The 13,044-nt window shown below is 42.1% G+C and overlaps 1 protein-coding gene across 1 annotated transcript in view; it reads right to left on the bottom strand.

The window, feature by feature from the left end:
- The window catches only part of LOC120536756 (trinucleotide repeat-containing gene 6B protein-like), a 99,779-nt gene that overhangs the window by 45,762 nt on the left and 40,973 nt on the right, over window positions 1-13,044 (bottom strand). The window contains 5 exon segments of the mRNA XM_039765241.1: window positions 6,046-6,227; window positions 7,887-8,051; window positions 8,466-11,357; window positions 11,942-12,190; window positions 12,193-12,264. Of these exon segments, the coding sequence (XP_039621175.1) occupies window positions 6,046-6,227; window positions 7,887-8,051; window positions 8,466-11,357; window positions 11,942-12,190; window positions 12,193-12,264 (3,560 nt within the window).

Below are 13,044 nucleotides of genomic sequence, written 5' to 3'. Positions count from 1 at the left end.
CTTGTTTGCAAGCACAGAGGTCAAACGTTTCTTGTAATTGATGACCAAGTTTGTGCACATTTTAGGAGGAATGTTGGTCCACTCCTCTTTGCAGATCATCTCTAAATCCCTAAGGTTTCGAGGCTGTCTCTGTGCTACTCTGAGCTTGAGCTCCCTCCATAGGTTTTCTATTGGATTAAGGTCCGGAGACTGACTAGGCCACTCCATGACCTTAATGTGCTTCTTCTTGAGCCACTCCTTTGTTGCCTTTGCTGTATGTTTTGGGTCATTGTCGTGCTGGAACACCCATCCACCACCCATTTTCAGTTTCCTGGCAGAGGGAAGGAGATTGTCGCTCAGGATTTCACGATACATGGCTCCGTCCATTTTCCCGTTAATGCGATTAAGTTGTCCTGTGCCCTTAGCAGAAAAACACCCCCAAAGCAAAATGTTTCCACCCCCATGCTGGACGGTGTTTTGGGGGTCATAGGCAGCATTTTTCTTCCTCCAAACACAGCGAGTTGAGTTAATGCCAAAGAGCTCTATTTTGGTCTCATCAGACCACAGCACCTTCTCCCAGTCACTCTCTGAATCATTCAGGTGTTCATTGGCAAACTTCAGACGGGCCTGCACATGTGCCTTCTTGAGCAGGGGACTTGCGAGCCCTGCAGGATTTTAATCCATTGCGTGTAATGTGTTTCCAATGGTTTTCTTGGTGACTGTGGTCCCTGCTAATTTGAGGTCATTAACTAACTCCTCCCGTGTAGTTCTAGGATTCTTTTTCACCTTACTCAGAACCATTGACACCCCACGAGGTGAGATCTTGCGTGGAGCCCCAGAGCGAGGTCGATTGATGGTCATTTTGTGCTCCTTCCATTTTCGAACAATCGCACCAACAGTTGTCACCTTCTCTCCCAGCTTCTTGCTAATGGTTTTGTAGCCCATTCCAGCCTTGTGCAGGTCTACAATTTTGTCTCTGACATCCTTGGACAGCTCTTTGGTCTTTCCCATGTTGTAGAGTGTGGAGTCTGCTTGATTGATTGATTCTGTGGACAGGTGTCTTTTATACAGGTGACTAGTTAAGACAGGTGTCCTTAATGAGGGTGACTAATTGAGTAGAAGTGTCTAACCACTCTGTGGGAGCCAGAACTCTTAATGGTTGGTAGGGGTTCAAAAACTTATTTCCCTCAATGAAATGCAAATCAATTTCTATCTTTTATTTAAAGTTATTTTTTCGATTTTCCTTTTGATGTGCAATCTGCCACTGTTGAAATAAACCTACCATTGAAATGATACTGTTCTGAGACTTTTCATTTCTTTGTCATTGGACAAACTTACAAAATCAGTGAGGGGTCAAATAATTATTTCCTCCACTGTATATATACATACACACACACACACACACACACACACACACATACATATATACACTGTGTGCACAATTAGGCAAGTGAGTATTTTGACCTTATCATCATTTTTAATGCGTATATTCCAACTCCAAGCTGTATTAACTTGAATGCTTATTGGATTTAAGCACGCCAGGTGATGTGTATTTGTGTAATGAGGGAGGGTGTGGCCTAAGGAGATCAACACCCTATATCAAGGTGTGCAGAATTATTAGGCAGCTAGTTTTCCTCAGGCAAAATGGGCCAAAAAGAGATTTAACTGACTCTGAAAAGTCAAAATTGTAAAAAGTCTTTCAGAGGGATGCAGCACTTTTGGAATTGCTAAGATATTGGTGTGTGATCACAGAACCATCAAACATTTTGTTGCAAATAGTCAACAGGGTCGCAAGAAACGTGTTGAGAACAAAAGACGCAAATTAGCTGCCAAAGATTTGAGAAGAATCAAACGTGAAGCTACCAGGAACCCATTATCCTCCAGTACTTTCATATTCCAGAGCTGCAACCTACCTGGAGTGCCCAGAAGTACAAGGTGTTCAGTGCTCAAAGACATGGCCAAGGTAAGGAGGGCTGAAACCCAACCACCACTGAACAAGAAACATAAGTTGAAACGTCAAAACTGGGCCAAGAAATATCTGAAGACAGATTTTTTTCAAAGGTTTTATGGACCGATGAGATGAGAGTGACTCTTGATGGACCAGATGGATGGACCTGTGGATCAATAATGGGCACAGAGCTCCACTCCAACGTGGAGGTGGGGTACTGGTATGAGCTGGTATTTTTAAAGATGAGCTAGTTGGACCTTTTGCATTGAAGATGAACTCAAAATCAACTCCCAAACCTACTGCCAGTTTTTCAAGACACTTTCTTCAAACAGTGATACAGGAAAAGACCATGATTTTTATGCAGGCCAATGCTCCATCACTTGCATCAAGTTCTCACTGCGTGGCCAGCCAGTAAAGGCCTTAAAGATGAAGGAATAATGACATGGCCCCCTTCCTCATCTGACCTAAACCCTATCGAGAACTTGTGGGCACTTCTTAAACGCTAGATTTACGGGGAGAAAAACAATACACCTCTCTGAAGAGTGTCTGGGAGGCTGTAGTCACTGCTCCACAAAAGCTGATCGTCAACAGATCAAGAAACTGACAGACTCCATGAATGGAAAGGCTTATGACTGTTATTGGAAAGAAGGGTGGCTATATTGGTCATTGATTGATTGATTTATTTTTTTGAAATGTCAGAGATGTTTATTTGTAAATTTTGAGGTGTTTGTTTATTATTCTCACTATAACAGATGAAAATAAACAAGTGAGATGGGAAAATTTTCATTTTTCCTTTAGTTGCATAATAAATCTGCACACTAATAGTTGCCTAATAATTGTGCACATATGTATTCCCCTGATGATGTTCACACTCACATTTCCGTTAGAAACATTCAGGTTTCAGGTTTATTAACATTTTGGATTGACTGATAGCACTGTGTTTGTTCCATATTAAAATTAATCCTCAAAAATACAACTTGCCTAATAATTCTACATAGTATATATATATATATATATATATATATATATATATATATATATATATATATATATATATATATATATATATATATATATATATATATATATATATATATATATATATATATATATATATATATATATATATATATATATATATATATATATATATATATATATATATATATATATATATATATATATATATATATATACACACACACACAGTAATCCTCGCTATATCGACCGACTTTCATGCTTCACTCTATCGCGGATTTTAAATGTAAGCACACCTAAATATACATCACAGATTTTTTGCTGGTTCGCGGATTTCTGCAGACAATGGGTCTTTTAACTTATGGTACATGCTTCCTCAGTTTGTTTGCCCTGTTGATTTCATTCAAGGGACGCTATTGGCGGATGGCTTAGAAGCTACCCAATCAGAGCATGTATTACATATTAACTAAAACTCCTCAATGCTAGAAGATATGCTTCCCATGAGGTGCTCGATTGTTTGCTCGTCTCTGCCTCTATCTCACCCTCTCTGACATTCTCTGCGCCTGACGGAGGGCTGTGAGCAGAGGTGCTGTTTGCACAGAAGCTGTTTGCCTAGTGAATACAGACACACCTCTAAGAAATGCCGCTTTATCGTGGTGCTTCGAAAAGCACACTTATTTTTTGATGGTTTGCTTTAATCTCGCTCTCTCTCGGACGTTCTCTGCGCCTAACGGAGGAGATGTGAGCAGAGGGGCTGTTTGCTTAGAAGATACCGACGCTACTCTCAAAAATGCCGCTGCAAACTTAAAAGCACACGTATTGATTTTTTGATTGTTTGCTTTTCTTTGCGAGCGCTCTCTCTCTCTGAAATTCTCTGCTCCTGAAGAGATCTATTTGCATTCTTTTAATTGTGAGAAAGAACTGTCATCTCTGTCTTGTCATGGAGCACAGTTTAAACTTTTGACTAAAGGGTGTTATTTCATGTCTAGAGGGCTCTAATAATGTTAACAGTGTGGGAGAGTTTATAAGGGCTTAAAATATATAAAAATAACTACACAAACATATGGTTTCTACTTCGCGGATTTTCATCTATCGCAAGGGGTTCTGGAACGCAACCCCCGAGATCGAGGAGGGATTACCGTATTATTTATATATTTATAGATATAGATATAGATATATAGATATATATATAGATATATATATATATATAGATATATATATATATATATATATATATATATATATATATATATATAGATATATATATATATATATAGATATATATATATAGATATATATATATAGATATATATATATAGTTCTATTTGTCTGATTGCGTTTTCTTCTTTGACCTCATGGAGGCACAGTGGTTGGTCAATCTAAATGCTTCCGTTAGGTCAGATTATCTCAGGACACAATGTGAGCTACCACAGCTATGCTGATGACACACAGCTGTATTTATCAATCGCACCCGATGACCCCGATTCTCTTGATTCACTAACACAATATCTGACTTGTATCTCAGAATGGATGAATAGTAACTTTCTCAAGTTAAATAAAGAGAAAACTGAAATCTTCGTGACTGGCAATAATGGATACAATGAGGCTATTAGAAATAAACTGGATACATTAGGATTAACAGTCAAGACGGAGGTAAAAAGCTTAGGGGTAACTGTTGACTGTAATCCAAATTTTAAATCGCATATTAAATCAGATCAATAGGACAGCATTTTCTCACTTAACATAGCAAAAGTTAGACCTCATATCATTGAAAGATGCTGAGAAATTAGTTCACGCCTTTGTTTTCAGTCCACTAGATTACTGTAACGCACTCCTCTCAGGACTACCCAAAAAAGAAATAAATCGTTTCCAACTAGTGCAGAATGCAGCTGCTAGAATCCTAACTAGAAAAAGAAAACCTGAGCACATCTCTCCAGTTTTGATGTCACTACACTGGTTACCTGTGTCATTCAGAATTGACTTTAAAATTCTGCTTATGGTTTATAAAGCCTTAAATAATCTCGCCCCATCTTATATATCGAAATGTCTGACACCTTATATTCCAAATCGTAACCTCAGATCCTCAAATGAGTGTCTCCTTAGAATTCCAAGAACAAAACTTTAAAGAAGTGCTGAGGCGGCCTTCTGCTGTTATGCACCTAAAATCTGGAATAGCCTGCCAATAGGAATTCACCAGGCTAATACAGTGTAGTACTTTAAAAAAACTGCTGAAAACACATTACTTTAACATGGCCTTCAAATAACTTCACTGTAATTAAAATCCTGATACTCTGTATATCCAACTTCTTATAATAACTATTCATGGTGGCTCTAAAATCTGTACTAACCTCTACCCTCTCTTGTTTCCTTTTCCGGTGTCCTTTTGGTGGTGGCGCGTACTCAAAGCACTGTAATGTTCCAACAATGATGGATGGGTTAAAAGCCAGAAGTCTGTTTGACCATCAACATCAAGTGACTCCGTGAGAACCCCAACTACAAAGAGGACTATTTAATTTATGTTAGGTAGAATGCCTAGAGGGGACTGGGAGGTCCCATGGCCTGCAACCCCTGAAGATTTAATTTTTTTCTCCAGCCATCTGGAGTTTTTTTTTTTTTTTTGTTTATTCTGTACAGCCTGACCATCAGACCTTACTCCTTTTCTATGTTAGCTAATGTCTTATTTAATTTCTTATTTTGTCTTTTATTTTTCTTTTCTTCAGTATGTAAAACACTTTGAGCTACTTTTTGTATGAAAATGTGCTATATAAATAAATGTTGCTGTTGTACTGCTGCTGCACAGCTCAGGTCACTTTTTTGGCCACAATAATCGTTCCAGTATAATTGGAAGATGTGTTCCTAGCCCTCAGGTACACTTCAAAGATGATTTCACCAATATAATACAGTCAAATCTAATTCAGTTAGACCTTCCCCAATGAATTTATTGCATTTCACCAAGTTCGGTGAATGCTGTGAACGTTTCCATGATTTCGGGAAACCCATGGCAATGCAAAATCGGTAATGTTCGCTCATTACTAGTCACAATGACTTGAAGATTTCAAATACAGAGATGCTTTTGTGCTTGGCTGACTTACAAGAGGCATGAAAGCTCTATAAAACATGGCCACACAAGATGCAAATACCTTAGGATTGGCCTTTTTGTTTCCTCCCTGGCTCCAGCCAGATGAATTGTAAGAGGAATTGCTGCCTTGAGAACCTGCACTGTTCCACACACCACCATCTTCATCCTCTTCCCAGCTGGGATGACGGGTTGCTGTCACTGAACTTTCACTCTCACCCCAGCTCTCTTGCATAGATTTCGAACCTTTTAATAGAAAGGAACAAAATAAATAAAAATAACACAAAAGCCTTCGTTAACACTGTCATCAATAATTGTTTTTTTTCCATTCTTAGTTTTGTGCCTCAAACAATTATAAAGACTGGTATTTGGTGGGTATGGTACTATTTTTTGATATATACTTTTCTTATTTAAGGGTAGCAGAGTTGCAACTCAACTCAAAAATAATTATGACTTCCAATATTGACTAATAACAAAGTTAGATTCAAGGTTAGTCCTCAATTCTTCCATATTTTCTTCCAATTCTGTTTACACAGATCAAGTGGCGTTTAAAAAAAAGTCTCCAGAAAAAACTGGAACCATGGAGTTATTTTTTTTTCTCACAAGTCTCATATCAGCTTTCATTAACAAGTAGCTCTAAAAGTACCTATAGGTTTGTTCTGGAGAGTGGTCTATTAAGATTTCTTAGACAGTATCATTTTGGTAAAAAATTCTCCAGATATTCCTTTACATAACCAATATCATAAATTAAAGAAGCTCCTACAATGGTGGAGCTGGGTTTTTCCAAATTTTATTTTCCAAAACGGATGTTAGATACAGGTTTACTCAACACATACTTGCAACTATACTATACATTTTTATAGATAGACTACATTCAACAAATTGCTTTTAAGTTTTGAGGGTTCTTTGTGGAAAATGTTGTATTGTTGAATTTATCTCTGCACTGAGTTATTCATAAATAACCAAATTACATTTCTTCATCTTCCTAGCTGGTTGGATAGCACTCCCTTTCAAGATAGACCATAAGGAAATACCATCCATACTCAAACTTAAAAAAAATGCAATACATTTTTGTTTAAATAAAAAAAAACCTAGCTTCACCTTATGCCTTAATTGCGGTGGGTGTATCATTCATAGCTTACCAAACATCTATGCAGTACACAATGATGACTCCTGCTATAGTGGCCAAATCTCTCACAGAAACTTGCCTTTTGAAAAATCTGTTTCATCTGCTGCAGTATCAAGAGGGTATTTGGTAAAATAAGAAAACGCAGATGCAACTATGGCCAATGAAATAAGATTTTTTTTTTGTTTGGGGGGCTCATGTCCCTTTAGGAGCTCTGTAAAAATACAATTTTAAGTAAAATGATATGTGACTGGTAAAGGTTGGGTACAATACTACACAGGTGGTTCTACTGTATTCTTCCATATATTTCAGATCCACCGACTAGAAAACATTGTACTTCAAAAACAATGTCTGTAACAGACAAGACATCAATATGAAAATCTTCATAAGACTGATATTTACCAATAATCAGTACAAAATTGAGTGTTTACACAAAGCTAATTACAAACACTGTTACAAGTCTCAAAATTACCAATAAAGTACTGAAATAAAAGATACTTTTTTCTCAGAGACCTGGTATGCAAGATTACATCACAGGGTGCAACAAATCAGCACGGACAAAACACTATGTAATTTAAATAAGTTGCATTCAACCCAAGTTGCAAAATCTAGAAACCTTTTGAATTTAGAGTAATATTAGAGCAATACTTGTCTAATAATACAGTAAGCCATAAAAACATACAGCATCAATATTACAATGAATTTAAAAGGGAGGGCTTTAACATTTACATTGATGTTCTGGTTTTGATAGCCAACAATGTTCACGTGTGAGCACTTACCAGGTTTAACGGGGTTGGCAGGGTTTGGAGAAGGGTTTCCCCAGCCACTTGCTGCTTTCCCAGTATCTTCTGGATCTCCCCAGGTGGAGCTAGTGTCCGTAGGTTTTCCCCAGGCAGCTGTGCCATTGTCAACTGGAGGGCCAGAGGAAGAAGAGCTGTTCCATACTGGAAAGAAAGAGGGATAAGATATTAAAGTAAACAAACTTATTTGATACAGTTCCTCTATAGTGAACACTATACCAAGGTGCTTTCTAATTATAAGGTCTCAAGTCCAAACAAAGGTTAAAGTCTTCTGCTAGTTTCACCTAACAAGATAAATTCCAAACACCTACTGGAAAAAGAAAGTGAAACACAGCAAAAAACAGGAAAAACTTCACACGACCAACTTTTTTGTTTTCTTTTTTAACATGGGCTTAATGATCAAGGACTACAGGATACTGTAATTACTTCCTATGTGCCCCGACATCAACAGGCTGCTTATGCTTTCATCCACACCAACCAGACCCACTAGAAGCCATTGTTGTTGGTAATTCTAACTTGAAAACATGCAGCATAAAACAGGATAAGTGCTTCACCTACCTGAGCCAGGAGTCTTTCCAACCGATGAGGGACCTGCAATAACATCCCGAGGAGGTGGCTGGCCAGCTCCACTTGGCTGTGAAGCTGGTTGCTGCATGGATGATGCCACTGGTGGTGGCGGCTGCTGAGATGGTGGTGGCTGGGCTGCTAAAGATGCGCTGTTCTTGTCCCACAGGTTGACGTTCTTGTAATTGTAGCTGCTTGGGTCCCCCCAGGCTGATGTTCCATCATCAATGTCCATTTTTCGACTGATGGACTGGGGAGATGGCTCTTCCCAACCACTTGGCTCATCATCAATATGACCTGATGGGGGGAGAGGTCCAGAAGTCCAAGACTGTGGAGGTGGGAGCGAACGTCCACCAGATGGTTGACCCCATGAACCCTGGATTGACGAATCCTGGTGTTGCGAAGACGTCTGTGATAGTGGCTGTTTGCCCCAGCTACTGCATCCACCCTGCTTCCCTCCTGATTCCCCCCACCCTCCTCTCCCTGTAGGTTCATCCCAGCAGCTGGGACCCGAGGTTGTACCAGGCCCAGGCCCAGGCCCACCACTTACACCCCCACCCCAGCTGCCCATCTCTGCAGCTGCTACACCCAAAGGCAGGCCAGTCTTTCCCTCACCTCCAGTCCTCCATCCTGGTTTGTTAACCACAGGTTCTGGTTCTCCCCAGCCATTGTCATTTTTATTTGCTATTGTCCAACTGGGGGTGGCACTGTTGTTGCTACCCCCTTGCCTTCCCCAGCCCCCTTCTTTGCTGCCTTCCTTCCAGCTGAATGATGAACTTGGTGGGGATGCTGGTACATTCTTGTCTTCAGAATTACCTCGCCCAGGACCAGAATGGCCAGGAGGACCCCAGCTTGAAGTTCCTGTAGGAGATGGCTTGTTATAGTCCCCCCAGCCACCCTGGCAGCTGTTCATTCCCGGCCCTCCACCCACACTTCGCTCCCTCCATTCTGCATCACCCCAGCCAGAAGTCTTGGGCTGCCCGCTGCTTTGGCCTGGGGGAAGAGGCTCTCCCCCCCAGCCTCCTCCATTACCCCCTGAGTTCTTGGCTTGAATGGCTGCACTGTTGGCGACCGATGAGCATGTGGTGGTGGCAGCATGACCACTGTTTGCAGCAGCAGCAGGATTGGCGGAAACAGTGCCAAGATTGGCAGGATTAGCAGTTAGGGTGCTGTGACTACTTTCCCACCCTTCGGTCCCTCTATTATTGTTCTCCACTTTGCGGTTTTCTCCAGCAGCTGTGCTGTTCACAGGGTTTGCAACTCCCCCCCTACTTTCATCTAAATCCCATGCCACATTCTGCCTGATTTGGGTTTGGCCCCAGCCCGAGTTGGACAGCACTCGGGGATCCAAATCAGTCCTGCTTAGCATGCTTTGTAAGGCCGCTTCCGGGTCATGTTGTATAGGCCTTTGGTGGTGCCCCCGATTGCGGCCCCCTGAAGAGGAATTATGACCTCCACTACCACCTCCACCTCCTCCTCCCCCTGACCGGGAGTTGCTTCCAGTGCTGCCCTGACCCCCAGTCTCACTCCCAGCAGAGCCAGATGAACGACCCCAGCCAGAGGCGTTGTTACTCCCTTGGCCGCCACCTTCCATTTGCAGTCCCTTTTGATTGTCCCATGCTCCAGTAGTGCTTGGATTGGTATTACTATTAGTAAGGGGCAAACTGCTGCTTGCAGGGACCCCACCTGTTCCCCACTCCCCCACTGAGAGGTCCTCTCCCAATGCTGTGCTGCCCCATACTCCCTGAGTTACTGCTGCTGCAACTGCCACAGTCTTTGTCCCCTCCCCTCCTCCACTGCCCCAGGCTTTACCCCCTTTCCCTCCCCCATTACCACCATTGTCCTGATTTCCATAGCCCCATGAAGTGCCACCACTGCTGCTCCCCCAATTGTCCCATGGATCAGTCCTTGATGTGCCCCCTCCTTTATTCTGAAGGGCTGGCTGATGGGATCTCCAAGAGGAGTCCTCCAGTGCTGTACTGACCTCTCCTTTACCACCTTCATCACTACGGGAAGAGGAAGAAGTTGGAAGTGGGCCTCCATTGTTGCCACCTTTTTTTGGTCCAGCAGCTGGCTCCTGGCTTGCTGCCCAGCCTATCAACTCTTCACTCTCCTGCTGCTCCCTCGGTGTGGACGGGTTCTGGTGGTGAAGATGGCTTGCCGAGTTGATGCTCGAAGACGGGGCAGGTGTGGTAACTGAGGTGGTTGTGGTGGGATTCAAACATGATGTTGCTGCAGGAGGGGATTCTGAAGCAGCCCTTGCCTCAGACTGGCCACTGCTGGTAATGCAGACTCCCTCTTCCAATTCACCTCCTACCTTTCGCACTGACCCTCCACTTGAGCATCCATCCTGAACTAGTGCAGGCCAGGCTGATGGGTTGCTATTTGGATTAAAGTTGGTACTGCCAGTGCCTTTCCAACTGCTTGTGCCACTATTTCCACCAGCAGTCCCATCTGCTGCTGAAGGACTGGAAGATTGTGTGGGTTTGGACTTGGCTGCCACTCCTCCTCCATTCACACCAGCAGTAATCAGGCTCCAGGCCCCCCCATTACCGCTTCCTTGCGTACATTCATTGCTCTGCATCACAGAACTGGAATTTGCTGCCCCTTGTTGCAGTCCCGACGACGGCTGTGTGGGAGCTCCTGAGGCACTGGGGTTGATACCGATGCTGCACTCGCCACTGCTGCTGCTCTCTGCCGGTGATGGCACTGTCCCACTGCCTCCTTCCAACTCTTTCCCAGCAATGCTAGGCCACTCCTCCAAGTCTGACCCGTCTACGATCACTTTGTCCCAGCACTGAGTGGAGGCAGCCGCTGGCCCCCACGTGGAATTTGCATAATTTGAAGCAGCAGCAGAAGAGGAGGAAGCAGCCCCCAAATTAGAATCTAAAAAAAAGAAACAAACTCAGGGGTAGCGCAAAAAAAAAAAAAAAAGTCGCCTACATGACCTTTCACCTAATCTATATTAATCACAACTGTCCTCTACTGACATTTTCTTGCACATGCTATATTAAAGGATTCTGTGAAGTTCTTCTGGATACTGGCAGTACTAATTTCTACTAAAAAGAGCACAAGAGTGCAACTCCCGGGTCTGTCTTCTGTGTAGCTGCATATCCAATTTTGCATGTTATACAGCTGAAGGCACTGGGCTGTTCTTCACATTTCTATTTCCCGTTGCTGTCTTTCTGTATGCTGCTTTTTCCTCTTTTATGGCTTGTTTCTCTACTACTGCATACTCTTTTCCTGAGATTTCTTCACACCATTCCTCCTCTGTATTTATGTCTCTCTCTCTCCTTCCTGGTTTTTTGTACCCAGACCATACTGTGCCGAAACATGACGGTCCACAAATCTGCACTGGCAAGCACACCCTAGACTTTAACTCTTTAAAAAGGAAAATACAGTACCTTCTCCATATAACTACACCCAAAGAACAGAATTTTAGCTAGAAATAAATCCAGTAATGAACTCACCTGTGGGACTTCCATTATCCCCCGGGTTGGTTGTAGAGGAAGTCTGTGGGTGGCTGAGGGGGGCCGGCCCCCCACTCCCGAGCAGCATGCAGGACGGGGGAGGGGGCTGGCCCCGTTTCAACAGCACCTTGTGATCCTGCTGGCAGCGAAATCGCGGAGGCACCTCCCTGGGCATGTAGCGCTGGGCAGGGGCACTAGGCGGCTGTCCGTTCGGCAGCGCCACCCTCTTGGCATTGTTGCCACCGTTGGGGGCGGCGCAGGGCTGCTGCCAATGAGGCTGGCGGCCGGTGGCTGGGAGGGGTTTGCCTTTGTCACCTCGGGCACTGGATTGGAAGAAAAGGAAAAAATTGCATTAATAACACATCATTCTTCTCTTTAAATCCAGAGAAGATGCATCTTCTAGAGGTGTAGGTGGAAATTAAAACACTTTAGAAAAATAAGAATATACATGTTTTTCCATATGAAAGGACAGTAAAATAAAATGCTAAGTAGTCTGAAAAGTTAGAAATTCTTAATAAATTTAAAAAGTGATCACTATTAAAGGAAAAACTATTCTATTTTAAATTTAAGGTTTTGTCATTGTCACGAGTATGCTAAACACATCCTTTAAAAATTGATCACTATTAAAGGAAAAACTATTCTATTTTAAATTTAAGGTTTTGTCAGTGTCACGAATATGCTAAACACATCCCGAGTCTTATAACTGCTTAACAGAAAGGTGAGGTACAGTACAGGATTGATCCCAGAGTCACTGGCAGAAGAAAAGGATGTTGGCAAAAATCAGAGGCCATAATAGCAAACTTTCCTAATTCTTTCCATAAGGTGTTGTCCTTTTACCCATGAGCCAATTCTACCATAGTGAGCTACAGTTTCTTTTTTTGCCTGCAGTCATAAGACTATGTAACACCTCTCATTGTGCCAAACATCTCTACTTATACTGGTGATGGTAAACTTTCAAATGGACAGTATTTCTTTATATATCATAATGTTAGCATATAGTTTTGGGTCTTGCATTTATATAATTGTCCGCATTTTTTCCTTACTACTTCCTTACTATGTAAATCAATAACTATAGTAGTACTGCTCAGAATTTTAGTATTTAT

The sequence above is a fragment of the Polypterus senegalus genome, chromosome 10, assembly GCF_016835505.1.
Source record: "Polypterus senegalus isolate Bchr_013 chromosome 10, ASM1683550v1, whole genome shotgun sequence".
Taxonomy (NCBI): Eukaryota; Metazoa; Chordata; class Cladistia; order Polypteriformes; family Polypteridae; genus Polypterus; species Polypterus senegalus.
Note: the sequence above shows the minus strand (reverse complement) of the source record. Positions and strands in the feature narration are given on the sequence as shown.